At 64.1% G+C, this 21445-nt stretch overlaps 6 protein-coding genes across 6 annotated transcripts in view; 4 read left to right on the forward strand and 2 right to left on the reverse strand.

Moving 5' to 3' along the window:
* F751_5133 (Exocyst complex component 3) overlaps window positions 1-2300 on the forward strand; it is a gene marked incomplete at both ends in the record, with an annotated part of 5361 nt that extends 3061 nt beyond the window's left edge. Inside the window, 5 exons of the mRNA XM_011398876.1 lie at window positions 128-168; window positions 431-746; window positions 1113-1495; window positions 1709-1897; window positions 2121-2300. Of these exons, the coding sequence (XP_011397178.1) occupies window positions 128-168; window positions 431-746; window positions 1113-1495; window positions 1709-1897; window positions 2121-2300 (1109 nt within the window). The remainder of the gene's footprint in view (window positions 1-127; window positions 169-430; window positions 747-1112; window positions 1496-1708; window positions 1898-2120) is intronic.
* Window positions 2301-2992: 692 nt separating this feature from the next.
* On the reverse strand, window positions 2993-4705 carry F751_5134 (tRNA-splicing endonuclease subunit Sen54; the record flags this gene model as incomplete). The annotated part of the gene is made up of 4 exons (XM_011398877.1): window positions 2993-3214; window positions 3459-4053; window positions 4233-4364; window positions 4539-4705. The coding sequence occupies 4 exons, from the start codon at window positions 4703-4705 to the stop codon at window positions 2993-2995; spliced, it is 1116 nt and encodes a 371-aa protein (XP_011397179.1).
* Window positions 4706-5504: 799 nt separating this feature from the next.
* Window positions 5505-6944, forward strand: F751_5135 (hypothetical protein; the record flags this gene model as incomplete). The annotated part of the gene is made up of 4 exons (XM_011398878.1): window positions 5505-5563; window positions 5771-5978; window positions 6278-6633; window positions 6824-6944. 4 exons carry the CDS (start codon window positions 5505-5507, stop codon window positions 6942-6944), a joined length of 744 nt encoding a protein of 247 aa, XP_011397180.1.
* Window positions 6945-7989: 1045 nt separating this feature from the next.
* On the forward strand, window positions 7990-8572 carry F751_5136 (hypothetical protein; the record flags this gene model as incomplete). The annotated part of the gene is made up of 2 exons (XM_011398879.1): window positions 7990-8334; window positions 8474-8572. The coding sequence occupies 2 exons, from the start codon at window positions 7990-7992 to the stop codon at window positions 8570-8572; spliced, it is 444 nt and encodes a 147-aa protein (XP_011397181.1).
* An 861-nt stretch (window positions 8573-9433) lies between these two features.
* On the reverse strand, window positions 9434-13070 carry F751_5137 (ATP-dependent RNA helicase dhx8; the record flags this gene model as incomplete). Its single annotated transcript, XM_011398880.1, has 10 exons — window positions 9434-9663; window positions 9862-10166; window positions 10333-10468; window positions 10627-10881; window positions 11150-11480; window positions 11678-11812; window positions 11941-12120; window positions 12297-12413; window positions 12585-12830; window positions 13047-13070. The coding sequence occupies 10 exons, from the start codon at window positions 13068-13070 to the stop codon at window positions 9434-9436; spliced, it is 1959 nt and encodes a 652-aa protein (XP_011397182.1).
* A 401-nt stretch (window positions 13071-13471) lies between these two features.
* The window catches only part of F751_5138 (Endoribonuclease Dicer-like protein 1), a gene marked incomplete at both ends in the record, with an annotated part of 11826 nt that continues 3852 nt past the window's right edge, over window positions 13472-21445 (forward strand). The window contains 22 exons of the mRNA XM_011398881.1: window positions 13472-13588; window positions 13710-13853; window positions 14046-14216; window positions 14447-14540; window positions 14706-14833; window positions 15010-15176; window positions 15368-15446; window positions 15563-15625; window positions 15763-15923; window positions 16160-16260; window positions 16421-16578; window positions 16739-17024; window positions 17214-17368; window positions 17533-17679; window positions 17874-17948; window positions 18076-18165; window positions 18612-18721; window positions 18889-19063; window positions 19203-19287; window positions 19758-20447; window positions 20582-20735; window positions 20915-21235. Of these exons, the coding sequence (XP_011397183.1) occupies window positions 13472-13588; window positions 13710-13853; window positions 14046-14216; window positions 14447-14540; window positions 14706-14833; window positions 15010-15176; window positions 15368-15446; window positions 15563-15625; window positions 15763-15923; window positions 16160-16260; window positions 16421-16578; window positions 16739-17024; window positions 17214-17368; window positions 17533-17679; window positions 17874-17948; window positions 18076-18165; window positions 18612-18721; window positions 18889-19063; window positions 19203-19287; window positions 19758-20447; window positions 20582-20735; window positions 20915-21235 (3671 nt within the window). The remainder of the gene's footprint in view (window positions 13589-13709; window positions 13854-14045; window positions 14217-14446; window positions 14541-14705; window positions 14834-15009; window positions 15177-15367; window positions 15447-15562; window positions 15626-15762; window positions 15924-16159; window positions 16261-16420; window positions 16579-16738; window positions 17025-17213; window positions 17369-17532; window positions 17680-17873; window positions 17949-18075; window positions 18166-18611; window positions 18722-18888; window positions 19064-19202; window positions 19288-19757; window positions 20448-20581; window positions 20736-20914; window positions 21236-21445) is intronic.

Consider the following 21445-nt stretch of genomic DNA (forward strand, 5'->3'; position numbering starts at 1 on the left):
ATCCCATGGCTGCTGAGCCGGCCGGCCAGTGCCCCGGCAGCGAATTGGCGCAGGGCAGCCCCTGGCGACCTGCGACGAGGGTCAGCCCCTCTTAAAGCACCCCTCGCCCTCGTCTTGAACCCTTCAGACGCGCCCGGATCAGGGCTGGGCCTGCTGGTGGAAAAATATGTGGGCCGTGTGGCCGCCATGCTGTCCACCTGGCTGACCAACATCGTCCAGGTGGGGGAGGGAGGGGAGGAGAGGAAGGGGAAAAGGGGGTAGGCGAGTGATGAACGCATGCTTGTGCCTACGTTGTCCCGACCTGATGGTGAGAAGAAGCCGCGGCCCCCAGCCGACCATGGGCATTTGCCACGGCCGCTCTTGCACCAAGTTACTGCGCCTCCACCCATGGTCGTTGAACCCCCCCCCCACCCAACCATTCCTACCCCAGACGGACTACAGCGAGCCGCCCAAGGTGACGGCGGAGGGTCGGGTTTGGACCCCCGGCCCCGTCGACTTCTTCCGCATCCTGAACGAGCAGCTGGGCGTGGCTGCCGGCGTAGACGACGGCCCGCTGCTGGCGGCCACCGCCCGCGCCGCGATGGAGGCAATGGCCTCCTACCAGGCCTCCCAGCGCGCCGCGGTGGCCTCCGGGCGGCTGGGTCTGGACCTGCTCTGCGCGGCGGTGAACAACAACATGCGCTGCTACGACGAGAGCCTGCAGTTTGCGGAGCGGCTGCAGAAGTCGCTGGAGCGGCGGCGCAGGGGTGGGTGGTTTTGGGAGGAAGGGGACCTTCCTGGGTGATGCGTTCTGGTTTGGAGAAGGAGGGGAGGGCGTTGTTGTCCTTCGGATTCGAAGAGTCCGGATGTGTGTTGTCAGATCTCTCGGACATCGTGAAAATGGAGGCGGGGTGATCCGCCTGCACTGCACCGGCATGGACGGTGGCCATCTAGTCAACCCGCTGGTCCGGGCTCGATATCAGCCGCAGGTCCCGTCGAGCGGCGCGCGGTGCACAGATCCAAAGCCTGGTCATGTTCTCTCTGTGCCATCACTCTCCAACAAAAAAACTCCCCTTGTGTCCCTTCCATCATCTCTACACCCCCCCTCCTTTCCTCTCCTCGTCCTCCCACAGGCCAGCTGGACATCGAGTCGGCGTGCCGCGGTTTCCTGGGCCTGGCCCAGGAGGCCGTGGGCATGCTGATGGGCCTGGTCTTCTCTGACCCCGGGTTCGTGGGCCTGCTGCTGCAGCTGGGCTGCAGCACCGCCTGGCTGGCAGGCACCTGCACCGGCAGCATGTTGGCCACGCTGGAGGACTACCTGGTCGACTTCTCCGCCATGATCCAGCCTGCCCTGCTGCCGCGCGTGGCGGAGGGCATGCTGGAGGAGACCGTGGCGCACTACTCGGGTGCCGTGCTCGCCGGCTTGACCCTGGCGGGGGATGACGAGGTGGCGGCCCTGCGTCGCGACCACGGCCGCATCCTGGAATTCTTTGGTCGCCACGTCAAGCCAGCCAAGGTGTGGGCTGGTGTGGGGGGAATTGTTTGGGGGAGGGCGGGTGTGAGCGGAGGCATGTATTAAGGGTATGGAGGAAAGTGCGGCAGGGCCCATGCATGGCAGCAGAGTCCTTGATTGTACTCCTGCAATGACTTGCTGCAGCCCCATGTGACCAACCCCTCTGTATTCACCAACACACACGCACACACACCAAAGCACCCTCCCCTTTGCCAGGCGGCTGCGGCGTGCCAGCTGATAGAGGAGCTGACCGAGTTCCTGGGTGCCGACTCCCTGGACGGCTTCGTGCTTTCCTACGGCTCCATTGTGTCCCTGGCCCCGGGCATCACCCCAACCCTGCTCGGGGGGTTGCTGGCCGCGCGTGTTGCTGCGGGGACCGAGTTCAGCAAGGCCGACGCCAAGGAGGTGAGGAGATGATGGTGGGACCTTGGGTGGAGGGGTGGGTGGGTGGGTGGGTGGGTGGGAGGTCGGCAGACCTCAGCCCAGTGTGGTGCGGTCTGGGCACCAGCAGCACCGACTCCTCGCGGCCACCAGTATGCAGCAACATGATGATGATCCTCTGCACTGACCTCGAGCCCAAGGAGGTGCTCCCCTCGACGCCACACCCGCCCCCCTCCGGTACCACAAGGTGTTGGAGGAGTGCAGGGAGGTGTATGCCTCTAGGCAGCCCCAGAGGCCTGGGGCTGGGCCCACGGGCTCGAGCACGACTCTGCGTGGGAGCCCCGTGAAGGCCGCAGGCGCAAGGGAGGCTGCTCTGCATGCGGCGGTGGCGGCTGTGCGCAGGAGGGCGGCCGACCAGGCAGACTGATCCGGTGGGGAAGGGAAAGTACACCGGCCGCATGCCATCGCGAATACCACCCGACCCCTCCATGTTTCTGTGAGGAGGTCGAGCTTCATAGCAACAGATTTCACTCGTGAGGCGGCATGGTAAGAGCGAGACAGGTCTCAATCTGTCGGCATCGTACCCATAACCCGTGGCTGGTGCGGAAGCATGGCAGCCAGATGTGGACGGAAGCCTCGGGCCACCGCGACCATCCATGGCGTCGTAGATACGAACGAGTTGCAATTCCGCCTTTTACTGAATCGCACCGCGTATCTTCGACACAAAGCCATCTTCTTAGTTTTTAGCAGACGCTTTGCGTCCTTCAACACCCCACCCTCCACCAGCAACCCCCATCTCCACCAACAAAAGCTGAACTTACCTACCCTACTCGTCATACCGGCATGTGTGTTCTCCTCGAGGATTGCCCTTTGGAGACTATCAACATCGCATGCTTGTCGAGTTGGTTTTAAATACAGTATGTACAACGTGCGTCTTGAGAACCCTGGTGACAAGAGCATGGACATCAGGCCTGAGGAACTTGCGAGTCCACGGCCCAGTCGATCAGGATGGATGGAGCGAACCGCCTGGCAGGAGGCTCACGTGTTGCCGCGGCACTGTAACATCCTCCAGGGCCGCTCCGTGCAAGACCTTGGCCGCCCATGAGCACGGATCCCTCGTCACAGGATGTCCTGCAGGCGAACATGGGAGAAGCCGTAGAACCCGATGTCGCCCTTCTCCACCACCGCAAACTTGACGGGGATGTCGCCCGCCGCCGCCTCCAGCACGACCATCTCCTGGAGACTCGGGGCCGCGCCCGCGGGGTGGACGGAGACGTGGAAGAGCGGGTCCCCGGCCCCGCGGCGGCTGAATTTCGCGTCCGCTCCCCACACATCCAGGTGCTGGCGGGGGAGTAATGAGCGGGCGTGAAGAAAGGTGGTGAAGGAATGTATGGGTACGAGGCCGGCGTCTTGATCCGGTGACACATCAACCACCTTCTGGCCCCAAAGACATGGTCTGGCACACAAAACACGACATGCCCATGCACCATCGGCACGGCGCAGCCACCCCATTGGAAAGTGCTGTGCAGGCCCAGCCCAGTATCCCTGCCTCTTCACCCGGTTGCCGCCGGCCCACTCAGCTCACCAAGCGAGGGGAAGCCGCGCCGCCCTCGTACGCCGCCTGCGCCACCTCGCCGCGGGAGGTCTGGGCGAGCGGCTGCAGGCAGGGGTACTGCGCCCGCCTGCCTGCCGCGGTGCCCTGCAGGACCTCCGCCCGCGGCTGGGCCGCCCAGAAGCCCTCGCGGGGACCGACCCCCGCCCACCCATCCAGCGCCCACCAGCCCCGGCTCTGGCCCCGGGCCGTGGCGGGCCGGGCAGGCACTGGCCTGTCGCGCGGGGCACGCGCCGTGGGATGGATGGGCGGGCGGGCCCCGCTGTGGCGGTCCGGGGTCGCGGCCGCCGTGCCCCTGCCCTCCCCGACCAGGCACGCGTCGGTCCCCGCCCCGCCCCGCCAGCGGGCCCAAACGGCGCCCAGGTCCTCGCGCGGCCCCGCGATCCAGCGGGCGGGGTGGCGCTGCGCGATGTAGCCTGCGCGCGTGAGCTTGCAGAACACCAGGTACAGGTCTATGCCCACGCCCGCGCCCAGCATCAGGTCCTGGGCCTCCTGCAGCGACAGCAGCCGCTGGGCTCGTCCAGGGCCCTCCGTGAACAGCAGCAGGTTGGCCCGGTCCACCAGGTACCTGAGAGTGAGGGGGGGTGATGTGGTGTGGGTATGATGCCAGAGCTGAGCTCATGGAGTACTCCCAGAGAAGGCCTCACAGACACTTGGGCATCTCAGGATCTCAACCGTCTCTTCGGTCTGCTCGAATATCGCAGCGATGGCCGCGACGGCATGCCCACCCATCCCCATACTACGCACGTGGCCTCCTCGGGGTGGAGGTACAGGCGGCTGCGCTGCTGCACGCCCAGGTGGGCCACCGCCTTGCCCCTCTGCAGCACCACCTCCGCCAGGCCCAGCGAGGGCCTCCATATGGCAGCCGAGAGCTCCTTCCTGCCGTTGTTCCCGGTGAAGTTGACCGCGATGAGCTTGGGGACAGAACCTGGCCCGCTCCACCACGATCGCGCAGGAGGGAGCAGGGCCAGTGACCCTGAGGCCCTTGCCTTGAGCTCGGCGGCCCCATCAAAACCATGTCTTCCCCTGGGCCTCGGCATGCAGCGCCCTCACCCGATGCGGTCGGCGGCCCACAGGGTTGCGAGGTCTCCCAGCTTGGAGGCCAGCTCCGTCTCTGCACTGACCTCCTCCTCCTCTGCATCCTCGAAGAGCTCCCGCTTCTGGCCCCGTCGGAAAATGTTGGCGCTGAAGTCAGCCTGTCGAGGCAATTGCAACGCCATACTGAAACGTATTGCAAGTGTTTGTACTTCGGGGAAAGGCTCATTGTCGACTCGAATCGGCAGGAGGAGGACATCGACAGTGCATGCGGATCTGCAGTCGACCGTGCTGCGGGTGCGGCGCCATGGAAGAACGTCTACGTGCCAGCGACAGGTGGTAAAACGCATCAACTAGCCGTGTTATGGATCACGACATGGTCATGCGCTCTGAATGAAAATCTAGGCATTGATATGCCGCGCTCCGAGTGTGCATGAGCCAGCCTGGCCACCATGGAGGGTGCCGTGCCATCCGGAGAGCCCGTCTGTATCGAGTACAGCCATCTGATAGATCAGGCACATGACCTGTCGACCGACCTTCTGAGGGTATGATACCGACATCCATTGTATATTATGCTGTCTCGTGAGGTACATACTGCCTGTACCAGAAGGCCCCTGAAGCATTTCCTCCCGACAGGCCTTTGGCAGAGATGGCTTGGGCCTGATCCTGATACGAGGAGTTCCCGGCTTCCGCGCAGCGAGACAGCGCCTGCTCCCCTTGGCTCGACGCTTGTCGGTGTGTTGCAGCACAGGGCATGCAGAGATGATCTGGTGGGGCCATGTGGGCCTGTACGATTCGACATGTTCATGCTGCCTGTCCATAACCTCAAGAAGCCCACTGCTCGGTCTGCAGGAGCTCCCACCCGCTGAGCTGGCCAGGCTCGAAGATGCTGCCTCTCGCTATAACATCGGCTGGAGTCACGGGCGAGAGGCGCTGCGGGATGGCAAGCCCGACACCCACAAGGGCAGCTTCTACGCGAATCCAATGCTGGATTCAGTAACTGAGGACACCCAGCTTCAGGCAGAGTTCCCCGCCTATGCCAGGTGCCTCTCGCGCGGGGGATCAGTTTGAGGGATGATGTGCCCTTAGCCTTGCCACTGCAGTGGGTGATGCCATGGAAGTTGCTGCGGTGGGTATTGCCATGGAAGATGCTTGGCGACCTATTCATAAAGGGAAACCTGAGCACAGACTGAGTGCAGCCCTGCGGCCCCTGCTGACCTCAGCTTATACTACGACTCCTGGCACACCAGGCCCAACATCTGGCCGACCCAGGCGCTGCCCGAGCTGGAGCCTGCCTTCAAGGAGTGTGGGCGCATCATCGTGGCGGCCGGGCTCCACCTTGCATGTCGCTGCGACACACTGCTCGCGGCTCGGCAGCGGGAAGCTGGCGGGGAGGCGGGGACCGGCACCGTCTGCCCCTCCCTCCACGACACTCTCCAGACCTCCCCCTGCCACAAGGTGATGGCGTTGGGCGGATTGCTGGTGTGGCCTCTGGTGCCTGCAGGTGGCCTTGGGCCCCATGCCCAGCCATGAATGTTCCTTCTCATGGGGATTGTGAAACGGCCCCTGGAGTGTGGAGTGACCGGCTGACGCATGATCCCTGGGCCACCCTCTGTGGCTCACGCCCGGCTTAACTATCTGTACCTGGGTGGAACCCCAAGGGCACGCTCCGGGCACAGCCTGGTGCCGCGGGGGGCGGCCTTTATCCATACCCCCCCACACACAGCCGACCCACCACGTGTTGTAACCCCCCGCAGGCCCGCCTGCTACACTACTATGCGGCTCCAGGCGGCGCCGCCTCGGACAGCTGGTGTGCATGGCACACCGACCACGGCAGCCTCACTGGCCTCTGCGCTGCGCAATACCTGGACGCCGGCGGCGCGGCCGTGGCAGGCGGCGGCGGCGGCGTGGGCCTGCACATCCGCACCCTTCATGGGCAGGTGGTGCGGGTGGGCATCCCACCGGAGTGCCTGGCCTTCCAGCTGGGCGAGGCGGCCCAGGTGCTCAGTGGGGGCCTGTTCACCGCCACTCCGCACTGCGTGGTGGGGCCGGAGCCGGGATCGGGAGGCTCCCAGCTCACGCGCGAGACCTTTGCAGTGTTCATGCAGCCGCGGTGAGGCGGCGGCGTGGACTGTTGGGCCGATGCATGGGCACTTTCTGGTGGGCCATGGGGGTGCTGGTCCCTAAATTGCACAGCCTCTTGGCACTGTGCTATCCTGGTATACCGAGCAATGGCCCCGGGCTTTGCTTGCCTGGGCGTCGCTTGAATGCTTGAGCGACTGTCAGTATGCCAATGCCCGCAGGTGGGATGAGCCGCTGGAGTGTGCCGAGGGGTGCGAGGGCGAGGCCAGCGTCGGCCAGTGGCGCCGAGGGATGACGTTTGGGGAGTTTGCAGAGGCCACCTTTGCCCGGTATTATGGGTGAGGTGAGTCCATGGGCCCGAGCGACGTGAGGCTCCCTCAGCACGTGGTGCCGGTGGTTGCAGGGGGTTGCGAGGACAAACCTCGCACCCGTCCCTCCTCGTACCAATGGCATCGCATTCCTGTTCCGCCATGACCCCTGCGCCGGAGGCCATGCGGACCCCTCGAATATCAACAAAATCCCGACGCAAACCCCGATTCTGGGCACATTGATTTTGGAAGTGGGTTTCCTTGCATTAGTCAAGCCAGTGAGTAATGAGTCGGCTCCGGGCAGCGTTGTGCCGCCCTGCCGTGCGACCAGTCTTCCGCGCATCGTTTGGGACGCACGATGCCTCAGCTCATACTCGGCTGGACCGCTGAAGTGTCACGCCCTTTCCGGGCCCGACTCGTCCCAGATAGCTGACGTGTTTTTTTGAGGTACGGGCACGGGTTACGACGGCGCACGGGAAACGTGATCAGCAGGTCGTTTGCAATGGATGTGTCGATAAGGTTGTCGCCCACCAATCACTTCCGGATTTCCCGTCTGTCGAGTGGGCGGTCGTGCGGAAAACGGTCCCCCCGATGGCCAGCTGGAACAGCTCAATCGAAGTCGGCGGAAGCTGGTGCGATCCAGCACGCGCAGCATGCAGAGCTTCCGACGATACACGAGTCCGGAAGCATCTCGCAAAATAAGCTTCCGTGGCTCTCCGAAGCACAGATGCCTCTGAATACCTTTCGAGTAGGGCAAGATTTTTACTGCAGGGGTTCTGCTGTGTCGCAGTCTTGTTTCACCGGCAACGCGCCCTTCCACCTCGGTCGGACCGCGGGAGTCTTCGTGCGAGGGGTTCGTGACTCCTCCCAGGAAGACTGAGGAAGGGCAGTACCCTCACCGGATCTTGCAGGTGTGCCCCCAATCAGCTACATGTGATTTCCTGCCTGACTCGACCGGCTCAATTTCGCATTGCTCCTCGTTGTGCACATCCCTTGGACTGCCGCGCTTTCACGTGACCCGACTGCGAGTGTGACGCCCCACCCCACTCCCCACCCAGCGTGCCGCAGTCCATGTCGATATGCACGTGAAGGGCTCGCCGACGTCGGACGTCTCCCCCCCGCGCACCCCGCATACCTGCGAGGCCTTAACCGCCGTTGTGCGCGTCAGGTTCCTCAAGTCCGGCGTCGGGGGGTCGCCCACCTCGGTGCTGCCCGGCGCCTGGCCCGACCAACAAAAGTACGTCTCCATCGCGAAGGTTCCAGCGGTCTGCATCACTCTGGTGGAGTGCTCGCTGCAGCAGGCGCGCCAGCACTCCACCATTCTGCTGGCGGATGACCCGCAGGCCTTCCTCTTCACCACCCACCGTGGGCAGGAGCCAAACTTGCAGCGCCTGGCCGCCGACCTGCGTGAGAGGCTTGATCAGGTCCGTCCTCCTGGAGTGGCGTTTCTTCGTGGATATTCTGGCATGAGCCGAGATGGTGGATTCTAGAAGGTGGGCAGCATGCACCAAGTATGAGCTGTGGGTCGAGCCCTTTACCCCCCTCACCCACCCCACCCCCCAGGCATACTCGCTGGGGTGTGGCATTGCGGCCGAGGTGGAGCTCCTGGGGTCCACCCATGACAGTACCTGGGCCATTGAGTCCAGCGGGCAGAACTGGTGATGGGCGGGGACACGATGGGAGCCGACGGCGGAACCGCCGCCTGCATCCCACCCCCACCCCACCTCGGACGCCCCGCGCAGAGATTGCGCAGACATATGCCATGCATCTTTGTTGACCCCACCTGCAGCCACACGTATGGCCCTCTGCCCACCAGTTATTTCGTCCCGTTGCATGAATCTTTTTCTTGATACACGAGCGTCCGTGCACACGAGCGTTCACTTCCCCACCCCCTTGGGACTCTTTCTTTCCCCCCTTCTGCGCCTGTGACCTGCGCAATGCCCCGCTGCGGCAACACACCCCGGTCCTCTGAGCCCCCCACCCAGGCGCGCTCTTTTACGCTCCCTTCTGCATGTGGATTGCCGCCACCTTTTGCCTGTACCCCTTGCTGCTCCTTATGACCTTCCTTCAACCCCATACATGCCGCTACCCTGTCGTCGGAAAGAACCCGAGTTGTCAGCCCATGCGCCGGCCGGAGTTGCTTTTAACCACCTGTATGCACCACACCATCCTGTGGAAGAGTGCTTCCTTTGTAAAGTCCTTCACATGCAGTGAGGGATGGACAGGGTCGGAACAGGCTGCGAGGGAGGCGGTCATGTAGCATGTGTTCCTTGTAGGGTGGGGGTTGTGCTCGGATCTGCACACGTTGCCGCCCCAGTGCGCCCCTCGCAGCGCAGCCTGGCATGACGGGCTTGGATCAGCCGGGTGCTGGGCCAGCACTGGGCGGCTCACCAACAGGGGGCAAGGGAGGTACACAGCAGCCGGCACCCTGCGCCCCACCAAGGGTCCAACAGCCAGTTCAAACACCTCGCTCCCCCCCCTCAGCGCCTCACGCTCTTGACCCGCCGCCTGAGCCTCCCCGCCTCAACCCCCCGCCGCCGCGGCGCGTGCGAAGAAGTTGGGCACCAGCTGGGGCAGCCAGTTGATGTCGATGGCGGTCACGTCGCGGGCGTAGGTCCGCGTGGTGCGCACCAGCTCCCCGAAGACCACTGCGTCGACGGCGGGGACGCCGCTGCGCGCGCCACCGGCCCGCGCCAGCGCGCTGCTGGGGTGCAGCGCCACGTCCTGCCCCGTCGCCAGCACGCGGTAGGTGCCTGAAAGAGGGGGGGGGAGAAGGAAGAGTATATGACCCTGCCATCTGCGCGGGTGCATGTGTGTGTGGGGTGATGTTCAGACGCATGGGTCGGTGGGTGGCTCAGTGTTCCAGGCAGAGGTTGTTTGATCACTGTTAGACGACTGCGAGCCATGCAGTAGAGCCCATTCCCCCGCCCAACACCAGTCCCCCCACCCACCGCCCGGCTGCCGGCGCGCGGCGTGGGAAAACAGGCCCATGACCAGGGCCTGGCGCAGCGGCGTGGCGTCGTCGCCGCAGGAGGCCAGCCTCAGGCCCAGGGCCTGAAAGTGGCCGCGAAGCTGGGCGTGGATGTCGCGCGCCTTGGCCAGCGACCGCGCGTTCAGGAAGCCCTCCCGGCACCAGGCGGCCGCCTGCTTGCGCGGCTGGGCCACGAAGCGCTGGAAGACCGCCAGGGCGGTGAGATGGTCGCCCTCCCTGGAGGCGAAGCGGGCGTGGGCGGCCGCCGCCTCCTCCCGCTTTTCCCTGGAAGGGGGGTTGTGGGAGTGTTGTGGGGGGAAGTGGATGAGTGCAGCCGGCAGAGTCCAGTGTCTTGGAGAGGAGCAGAGGGCGAACAGGACAACTCTGGACCCAAACCCCGGCGCCCTTCACCTCCCTCCCAGAACGGGAGATGCAACACACCCAAACCCACCTGGGGAACTGGAAGACGGGGTCGGTGGAGGCCATGGCGATGACAGCCAGCGCCTCTTCGCTGCACCCCAGCTCCGCCGAGGCCATCAGCACCCGGCCAAACATGGGGTCCACCGGCAGGCGGGCCAGGGAGGTGCCTACAGATAGGGAGAGAAAGGGTGAAAGGATCTGGGTGGATGAGTCACCGCTGGTGATCACCGGCAGGTACCTTAATTCCACCCCCTCCCCCTCACCGCTCTCTCCTCCTCCCCAACCTTCCCCCCACTCCCTCAGCCCCCCACGGCGGCACGCTCACCGATGGGGTGCGCCAGGTCCCCCTCCCGCGTCAGCGCCCCCAGCGCCAGCAGGAGCTCCAGGGAGCGCACGAGCGCGGGCGCAGGCGGCGGGTCCAGGAAGTCGAAGCCCAGCACGTCCCGCACGCCAAGTGCCTTGAGCTGTAGCACGACGCTGGACAGGTTGGTGCGCAGGATCTCCGGCGCCGTGCTGGGCGCCAACTTGGCGAAGGCGGCCTCGGTGTAAAGTCGGAAGGCCTTGCCCGGGCCCTCGCGGCCTGGGGGTGAGCGGGGGAAAGAGGAGTCGGGTGGGGGGGAGTCGACAAGGGGAGAGGGAGTGTGTTGTCGGGGCCAGAGGACAGGGTGATCCATCTGCTGGTGGAGAGACAATGCACGGACAGGCAGCGGCGCAGGGTGCCAGGCAGCCGCCTGCAGCGTCGTACGCTCTGTCGCTCCAGCCCCTCGATCCATCGCGCCCATGTGGACGCACCCGGGTCCATTCCCCCTGACACACACACGCACACACACACGCCCAGCCAGTCCCACCTGCACGGCCGCTGCGCTGGCGCGCCTGCGCCTGGCTGACGGGCACGACCTGGAGGCAGTCGGCGCCGAGACGGGGCGAGTAAGCCCGCGCCTTGACCATGCCGCTATCCACCACGAAGCGCACGCCCGGCACCGTCACGCTCGTCTCAGCGATGTTGGTGGCCAGCACGACGCGGCGCGACCCCGGCGCGGCGCGCTCGAAGACGCGAAGCTGGGCCTCGGGGGGCAGCGCCGCGTACAGCGGCAGCACGCAGAGGGACAGGCGGGCGGGATCAGGGGGGAGGCTGGCGGCGCGGTCGGTAAGCAGCCGCTCGCACGCCTCGATCTCATCCTTTGGAGAAGGAAGGGGGGGAGGGGATGGGGACTTGTCACTGGGGTTGGAGGGGCAATAAGGGTGACGGACCAGGACATCGGAATGGGAATTTGGCAGGAACAAGAGGACACTCGATGCGCCACGCTGAAGGAAAAGGCACAGTGCGCGGCACCATGCAGCCGGGGTGGCGATACTGAACCCCACCCTCGCCCCACCTGGCCGGTGAGGAAGACCAGGACGTCGCCGGGGCCCTCCTCGCAATGGATCTGCAGGGCGGTGGTGATGGCGGCGTCCACGTAGCTCTCCTCCGGCGCAGGGGTGTACATGACCTGCACTGGGTACTGCCTCCCCTGCGCTGGGGTGCAGCGGTAGCGAGGATGTGGTGATGGGTGCTGTGCTGGCGTGAGCCTCCAGGCCAGCCTCACCCACAGCACCCTCCCTCCCTCAGACGTAACATCCTAGCAAAGGGGCCACGCACTGCGATGTATGCCGCCTGGGAGCCCTGGAAGTAGGCCGTCAGCTTCTGGGTGTCCAGGGTGGCCGACATGACCACCAGGCGCAGGTCGCCCTCGGGCCTGCCCGCCGCCGCGGCCTTCAGCAGGCCCAGCAGCACGTCTGTGGCCACGGTGCGCTCGTGCGCCTCGTCCAGGATGACAACCTGGTAAGTGAGAATGGGTCATGGGTAGGGGTGGGGGGAGGTTGGGTACTGGCTGAGGGGTGCAGGGGCTCTCCAATATGAGCCCATGCTGGGTATGGGAGACTGATCTGTCAAGCCAACGTCAAGTTTTGCGGCATCCCTGTCCCTCGTGGAACACTCTTTGACCAAGCTCCCACCTTGTATCGCTGCAGCAGGGGGTCCAACAAGGCTTCACGCAGCAGCATGCCGTCCGTCATGTACTTTATCCTGGTATCAGGGCCTGTGCGGTCGTCGAAGCGGACGCAGTACCCCACCTGCAGGGACGCACGGGTTTACAACTAGTCCAGACTGGATACTGGGTTCTCACAAAGCTTCTACTCAGCTGGCAGAAAGATCCAGGAACACAGGGAGATGCACAGGAAGACTGACCCGGCCAGGCAGCCCATCGCACCACACCTCAGAGAACTCCTCTGACCCCGCCACACCTGGCTGCCGAGCTTGCAGCCCATCTCATTGGCCACTCGCTGGGCCACCGTCACGGCCGCTATTCGGCGCGGCTGCGTGCATGCTATCGCGCCGCCGGCCGCCAGGCCGGCCTCGAGCAGGAGCCTGGGGACCTGGGTGGTCTTCCCACTCCCCGTCTCCCCCACCAGGACCAGGCAGGGACTGGTCTTCACCACCTCCACCAGTCGATGGCGGGCTGAGTAGACGGGGAGAGCCTTGCGGGCCTCCTGCAAGCGATCCCTGTGGTGTGAGGGAGGTGGCTGCCTACCTGTCACGCATGCGCCGGTTGTGTCGTGGTGCAGGCGAGCCTCGGCCCGTCTCTTTGCAAACTAAGAGCAATGCATATATAAATCGGAGAGCTTGAGCCCAGCTTTGCCCTTTTTCGCGTGCCTCAGGTCCTTCGCGCCCTGTCCGTCCTCCTCCGTTCTCTGGCGTTTGGCGACCGCGGTCCCATTCGCAGTCACCATTCCCAGAGCTTCAATGCATGCTGATACACATCGGGTATGTGTGTATGGAATCGACATCCTTCCAGACACATTCCCATTGCCTTTCGGCCATCAGCGGTCCGCATCCTGTGTGCGCGCGCGCCAGGAGTGAGACATGGTGATTCTGCTTACGCCCGAGTACTAAATAGATCAAGTTTGTAGCCCATCATGCTTGTGGGTAGATCGTTTTACAGATCATAGATCACCATGTAATCGCTTCAATCGGGAGCCTTGATGCCTTGATCACATCCGGTTGCCGCCTCTGTCGGGAGCAGAAGGCGCCTCCCAGGGGCCATGGACGGTACACGATGGAGAGCGAGATGCTTTGGTCAATGCAAAATGAGTGCACCTGATGGCATCCATTGTGCCATTCCACACACCGCATGCCGCCCCACCGTGCAGAACGGTCGGCATTCACCGTGGCTGTACAAGCTGGCGCTGCCCAGATCAAGCCGCGGGCGTACCAGGTGGAGCTCCTGGAAATGGCCAAGACCAATAATGTGAGCCGCAGTCCGAGGAGGGACAAGGGATCCCTTCAGGGTCACCGCATGCTCGTTTCTGGGACAGCGCATGTGCTCCCCAGCAACCCTCGGACCCCTCTGCCCCCCGACCCGTCGCCAGGTCATCGCCTTCCTGGACACGGGGGCGGGGAAGACCTTCATCGCGGTCATGCTCCTCCAGCACCGCCTCACTGCCTCCCTCAGCACACACCAGGCGACTGCCCGGGCGGTGTTCCTGGTCCCCCGCGTACCTCTGGTCTTCCAGGTGATGTCTGGGCTGTGGACGATTGTTTATTTTAAGTCATGGAGAGATCCATCCATGATCCTGTGATCCACCCTCTGCGTGGCCTGGCTGGCGCATGTGCCCTGGCCCTGCCCCCAGCCCCGGCACCAACCGTGGCCTGCAATCCCTGGCATCATCCGCCTCCCTCGCCCCACCCCAACCACGTTCCCACAGCAAGCCGAGGTCCTGGCGGCGCACCTGCCCTGCGCCGTGGGGCGCTACGTGGGGGAGATGGGGGTGGACCTGTGGGACTCCAGGCGCTGGGGCCGGGAGTGGGAGCGGCATGGGGTGCTGGTCATGACGCCCCAGATCCTGCTCAACCTACTGACTCACGCCATCATCCCGGTGAGTGATGGTTGGGTGTGGTTGGGCGCGAGGTGGAAGGGGTGATGGGCTCAGGCCTGTGTTCAGGCCCCAGGCGTGGTGGGCACCCTCTGGGCACTGCACATCCCACTCAGCATCCGCTCAGATGCCAAACGTCCCCGACGGCACCCCTCCCTGCCGGCTGACCCTCCTGGCACCCCCAACCTCATCCAACTCCAGCCAAATTGCACACATACCCCTCCCCCCGCCAGATATCGCGCGTGCACACCATCGTGTTTGACGAGTGCCACCACACCCAGAAGAAACACCCCTACAACCTCATCATGAAGGAGTTCTATCACCGAGGTGAGTGTGGCTGGGTGGACCAGGGTTGCCCACTGGAGATGGGGAAGGAATGAGCCCGAGTGTGGGAGGGAGCTGATGAGCCATGCAAGCCCACTCAGTGCGTGCAGCCCACATGCTCTTTGGAAAGACTCCCTTCTCAGCTACACGCCCCTTGATTCCCTGCAGTGACGGGGTCGACGCCCCGGCCTCACATCCTGGGGCTCACAGCCGCCCCCGCCAACGTGAGGAGGGAACAGGCCTCCTGGCGGCTGTCCAAAAACATCGTGACGCTTGAAGGAAACCTGGATGCGCATGTGAGTCTTTCTGGGATGGACCCACATGGCGGAAGGTGGATGCTCACTCGCAGAGGGGCGGGAACTGGTCGGGGAACATGATGCCTGTGGCATGGAACCCACTGGCAACTGCATAGTTTGTTAGAGTAGTTGCTGGGACGGCTGGGTCACGTATTCCCCCTCTCGCCATCCCCCAGGTGGTCACAGTCCTCGATCGCGAGGACGTGGAGGCCGCCGCCCCACCACCCACTCTGCGCATATGTTACTACTCGTGCGGCCAGGGCCACCCACCAGAGCTGCGAGCCCTCCTGCGGGCCATCAGCCACGCCAGGCTGCGCCTTGCCGCCGCCGGAGACCTGGTCAGGTGAGACTGGGCGGGGCGTGCTGGTGGTAGGAGGAAATATCGCCCTGTGTGGCGCACGGTATTGGCTTCCTGGGTTGGGCCGGGTCTGTGGGTGTGAGCTGGATTCCATTCTCATTGGGCCAGGATGGATGCAGGTACCTTGCATTAATCTAGCCCAGACCCCCCGACACAATCATCCCGACACACTGCAGCCAAGTCTGGACGCACGAGCTCGAACAGAAGATGGGCAGTGCCAAGAAGTCGTCAGGCCGAGTGTACTTTGACCCTGTGGTGCGGAGATGCAACGAGGAGTGCAGCCATGGCCTGGAACACCGAGGGAATGCAGTGTAAACGCTTCAAGATCCAGCACGATGTGTCAAGCTGGACATCCTTTTCCACATCTGCAGATCTCTGGATTTTCAACCTCCAGGTTCAACCAGATGCTGTCTGGCGTGCAGCATGTCACCGAGGTGGGGTGGGAAGCGGACCAAACTGTTGTGTTTCTTTATTCCTGCCACCTTGCGCCAGCCTCCTTTTTCTTGAGCAACCCCTGGGAGCATGAGGTGATCAACGTGATCATGAACATGCCCACCCCTCTCTCCCCCAGACACTGGGTATGTGGTGTGGGGCCCAGGCAGCGCGCTCCATCTTCAAAACCCTGATCACCGAGGTGGCCCCCACCTACATGGCTGGCATGGGGGCCAACAAGAAGGGAGAGGGCTTTGAGTACCAGACCTTCAACCCCTCTGCAGCCCGGCTGGCGGCAATGTCAGTCCACCATGTGCGCGGGTGGTCAAGGCCGGAGGGGGGAGTGAGAGGGGTGGCTTTGCAGGCTCGATGCAAGGTTAGAGGTTGGGCCCCTCCTGGATCGCGTGCTGGTGCACACAGGGAGTCCTGTCTCTCTTCCCAGCAAGTGCATCAGAGAATTTACCCAAGTGCCTGGGGAACATTGTGAATTAGAGGGCTGAGCGCGATGCTCCTCCTCAGCAGATGCAGCCTCGCAGGATGGGTCGCGACACCGTCGTCATGGGTGAAACCATGGCTGACGAGGAGGGGTCCAACTCCGACATGTCTGATGAAGAGGTGCCCACCTTCCCCAGACAAGGTGCTTGGGAAGGGGGGGGCGTGCGCGCAATCCTTCAATGCCACTATGCAAAAAGCTCATGCTGGAACCTGCTGTGCACTCATGGGCATCCAGTCGACCCCATCTATGTCCATGATTCCTCATTCTGTTCTCTGAGCTTGGCCACCCTTCACCTCCACAGAGATCGAGCAGGAGCAGACAGCCACCAATCTCTCTGCCCTGGAGGTGGTGGTTGCCTTTGCACAAGCCCTGCTCCCAACTGGCGCGCCCCAGGCCGCAAAGTGCGAGGACATGATTTGCATGCTCAGGCGGAGGGTGGAGGGTGGCCAGCTGATCAAGGTGCGTGAACAGGGCACCTGCTTGGGTGCTGCCTGGGAGTGGGTGCATGGAAGAGGGAGGCTCAAAGAGGCGGATGACGATGTGTTTTTACTCCAGTCCTCCAAACCCCGGCAACCACCCGCCTCCCCATCACCACGCTTCCCTGCCCTCTTGGCCACAGGACCTGCCTGTGAAGACGATGGAGGAGTTGCTGGGTGCCGTTACCCCTTACGAGCTGCAGGCTGAGGTCGATGCCCTGGGCGTCGTGGAGGAGGCGGCGGGCCCGCCGGCGAGCGCCGTCCCCGGCGCCGACCTGCGTGTGACGGCCGTGCTGGCGGGCGGCGCGGCGCACGTGGTGCCCATGACCCAGGAGCCCAGACGGCTGGGTCTGGTGACGCAGAAGGTGGTAGTCCTGGTCGAGCAGCTGCTGCAGTACCGGGGGACGGCCACCCAGAATGAGACTGATGGTGTGGCGTGGCGCGCATCCGTCCTTGGTTGGTTAAGGGCCGGGCTGGGGGATGGCCCAGGCAATGTTGGGAGCCCAGTTGGGGCTTTGGGATGGCGCGGAGCATGCCTGCTGATGGTGGGGTTCCCATCCACTGCGCAGCCTTGTCGCCTCCATCCTCCCAACCCCCCATTCCTCTTGAACACCAAAGGCTCGTGCTGGAGCGGCATCGTCTTTGTGACACGGCGGCTGGCCTGCTGGGCCGTGCACATGCTGCTGAGCACGCTGCCCTGCACGCGCGCTTTCCTCAGAACGGCCGCTGTCACGGGGTACCAGCAGCGCACTGGCGAGGCCGTGGGCGTCAGGGTGAGTGAACCTGGAATGGAGGGGTGGGGATGTGGGACCGGAGGTGGGACCCCTGCAGTGCCTGGGGCTGCTGCCCCAAGTGGAGTGCAGCATACACATTAGCAACCACGAAGACTTTGCCTCATTGCCAAACCCCTTCCTCCACACGCTCTCAAACTCCCCAGCACCAAGAGGAGACCCTGCGCGGGTTCAGGCAGGGCACCTTGAACCTGCTGGTGGCCACGGCGGTCGTGGAGGAGGGCATCGATGTCCGTCGTTGCCAGCTGGTGGTGCGATTCGACCTCCCGCCCACCGCGCAAAGCTACATCCAGGTGTTGGTTGGGATGTGGAGGACGCGGAGCCGCAGCTGAATGGAAAGGGCATGCCCAAGCTGCCGCAGGGGAATCCTGGCGAGTTGGTCTGGCACGCACGCCTGGGCATGCATGGCTGAGTGAGGTGCCTCTCAATTCTCGTCCGCCTGACGTAAATCCCACACCATGCAACAATCCCCCCCCCTCCCCTGCAGTCACGTGGACGGGCGCGCATGCAGAACAGCGTACTGATCCTCATGGTGCAGACAGAGCTTCCCGAGGAGCTGGAGGTAGGGGGCTGAGGGGTGGCAGAGGAGGTGGAATGCGTGGGAGCAGGGGGAATCTGTGAGGATTTGCATGGAGACGTCGCCATTGCATTGCCCTGCCACTCATGTTCATGCCCCGCCTGATGCACAGATGATCAATCACATGATCAAGTTTGAGGCGGATTTGAGGCAGGAGGTGCTGTCCAATATTCACAAGATGAAGGCGAGGCGGAGGGATGGGGTGCGCATTGGACTGCCTGATGTGCAAGGCGTGGAGGGGGAGATGCACGCTTCATGCCATCGGCAGCCAAACCTTAACAAATAGGGGGCTGCCGTTCTCGTGGCTGATAGCCTCCACCTTGGCAGCAAGCCTTTGAGTGAGGATGAGTGTGTTGTTCTTCTTTCGTCGTGCAGGAAAAGGGCCTGGTGGAAGACGCCTCCGAGTCCTCAGAGAGCGAAGAAGACGATGGCATCAACGTGAGCCATGGGCGCTGATGGGGATGGAATTCTTGTTGGAGGAGGTGTAGACATGAGGAGCCGGCCATAACCAACATCACATGAAACAGACCCCAACCCTGCAGTGGAGGGGCATGTCGGATTCATCTGGTCCTCTGTACCGCCATCCAACCTGCTGCATCACCACACGCCTCTCAGTCTCTGGCCCTGCTCCCATTCTCCACCCTTCAGGACGAGGAGCTGCGGTACATGGTGGCCAGCACCGGCGCACGAGTGAGCGCAGGTAACGTCCTCCGACTCCTCCACACCTACATCTCCAAGCTGCCCACTGACAGGCAAGCGTGGCTGCCGTGTGAGCATGAATTTAGGGATGCTGCTTTTGGCTTGAGGGAAGGGCGAGCTCGACCCCGCTTGCCCCCGGCCCGCTGACTTGTTGCTGAGCCCCCGACCCTGAAACCTGCACGCTGCCAGCATTCTCACCACCCAGTCTCTCATCTGCATGGAGCAGGTACTCCATCCTGCGGCCAACCTACCGCACAGAGGCACTGCTCGACGGCATGTACTTGACCCATGCCTTCCTGCCCAGCAACTGCCCCCTGCGGGAGACGGTGGGCATGCCGCAATCCACCCGCCGAAAGTCCATCGCCTCAGCGGCCCTCAACGCCATCCGGCTCCTGCACGAGGTGCGGGAGGGGTGCCCGGTTGAGGAGGGGTTTGCAGGTGGCGTGGAGTCGCACATGGCATCATGAGCGCAGTCTTCAGACCCTCCCTGTGGTGTCATCGGCCACCCTCCCTTCCACACCCACCTCATCCTCCCCCCAGTCTGGGAGCCTGAACGACAACCTCCTGCCGGCAGCATTCGAGCTGGCAGCCGAGCGGCGACACGCTTCCGGCGTGCAGTCGGGAGGTGGGTGACCTGCTCTTTTGTATTCAGAGGTTTCATGGGCAGCAACTGGGGTGCCATGTGAAGGTCAAGTCATGTGCTCATGTCTACCATAGTGGTGAAATGACTCATTGTTAATCACAAATGCCTCTCTTTCCTCCAACCAGGTGGCAGTGATTGGCCGGTTGCCGAGGTCATCCCTGCGGTAGTAATCGACCCCCCCAAGCGCCACCTCATCCAAGGTCTGCGTGAAATTAGAAAGGCTGGATGTTAGGGCGGTGCTACTTTGAGGGAGTCATGCACAGCATGCTAACCAATAGCAAGTGAGGATAAGCATGGAAAGCATGTCGCAAGGATGCAGGGTCATTTTGCTTTGGTTTGTCATAAAGTACCGGCTTGAGTCTGCGAGGCCCAAAACCTCTCAACGTTCCCCTACAAGCATTGCCCATGAGAGTTCACGAGTGCGCCCCCCCCCCGACCACCCCACGGTGCAGGCTTCCACCCTCCTGCACCCAGCGGGGAGCATGGGGAGGTGCTGCTGCACCCATACAGGTGGCTGGTGGTGGACGACAGGAGCAGGACTCTGGCCGCCAGCTCCTCTGGTCCGGCCAAGGCCATGCGGGACCTGGTATGCCTGCTGCTGGAGCCCCTGCCCGAGGGCCTACCCCCTTGCCGGCTGCCAGGCAACGACGGCGCCTCCAACCAGCTCGCCTTCCTCCCCGGCCCGGCCGTGCGCGTCTCCGGCGACCAGCTTCGACAGCTCAAGGCCTGCCACGTGGCGCTGGCGCAGCTCATGCTGGCGCGGGGGCCCCCGCGCCACGCTGCTGGGCAGCGGCGGAAGGCTGAGGTTGCGGTCGCAGTGGCAGCAGAGGCAGCCGATGGAGAGGGTGGGATGGTGCCGGAGCCGGATGAGATCGTGGCCGGGGCGACGGGAGGCACGGCGCCGGCGCCTCCCCACGCCGACATTGGGCGTGCAGGGGTTGCACATGAGGCAGCACCGACGCCCCACGATGACCGACCTGAGGACAAAGGAGCCGGTCTGTTCGTGCGAGCCCTGGTGCGCCGGATAATCGACCGCGTGATCATCCTACAGGACGGCCACCTGCCCAAGAGCCGGCGGGGCAAGGCGTCCAGGGCTGCGGGGGTGTCCCCGGAGGCGCTCAGCTTCCTGCTGGCTCCCGCAGGTTGGCAGGCGTATTTGTGTACAGCATTTTTGCTGAGACCCAAGGTTCCTGCTCCGAACTCCATCGCGGCGACATCATGCTTTCCTATTGCCTGACCAGTCATACTGAGGACCTCCCCCCGCCCCTTCATCCAGCCCCAAGCGGCGACGGCAGCATAGACTGGAGGCTGGTGGCCGAGGTATGTGGGGACGCCGGATCCACATCCGTGCTGGCGCTGCTGCGCAGGGGGGTGGACCTGCGGGACCGCATCATCTGGACGACCTACAACCGTAAGGTCCACGCCTTCAGGTGGGGGCGGAGGAGGGGGGGTGGGAGATGGGGGGCCTGGGCGAATGGGGGTGTATGGCAGACAATGGGAGAGGCTCCCACCGTCAAGGGCGTGGGCCTCTCCAGGCGGGGTGTGAGGGGCTTGCGCCTCAAGAAATCAGTGCCACTCTCATTCCGCCGCATGCGTGCCACCGTTTCAGGGGCGTGCGGCACGACTTGAACCTGCAGTCCACGTTCAAGACCAGCGAGGACCGCGGCTCAGCCCCACGCGGCAAGCGTCGGGCTGCAGGGGCGGCGCCCGCTGCCGTCTCCGCGGCCGGGAGCCCCGCCGACGAGGCCCCGCCCACGACGACCCGCACCTCCTACGCCGCCTACTACGCCGAGCGTTGGGGCCTGCCGAACCTGGACCCCGGCCAGCCGCTCATCGAAGCCAGCGCCTGGAAGCAGGGCGCGGGCGGGCGCCTGGATGCGGCCGCGGAGCCGGAGGAGGGCGAGGCCTCCGTGGCCCTGGTGCCGGAGCTGTGCGAAGCCGGCCCCGGCCCCCCGCCGCTCTCTGGGCGCCCCTGCTCCAGCTTCCCCGCCTCATGCACAGGCTGGAGGCGGGGCTTGCGGCGGCGCGCCTGCTGGACCAGCTGGTGGGCCCAGACACCGCCAGGTGGGTTGAAGGGGAGATGGGGGCGTGTGTGGGGGATGGGGGTTGGGTGGGGGAGTGGGGGCGGTGGTGTGGGGGA

Source organism: Auxenochlorella protothecoides (assembly GCF_000733215.1).
Source record: "Auxenochlorella protothecoides strain 0710 unplaced genomic scaffold scaffold56, whole genome shotgun sequence".
Classification (NCBI taxonomy): domain Eukaryota; kingdom Viridiplantae; phylum Chlorophyta; class Trebouxiophyceae; order Chlorellales; family Chlorellaceae; genus Auxenochlorella; species Auxenochlorella protothecoides.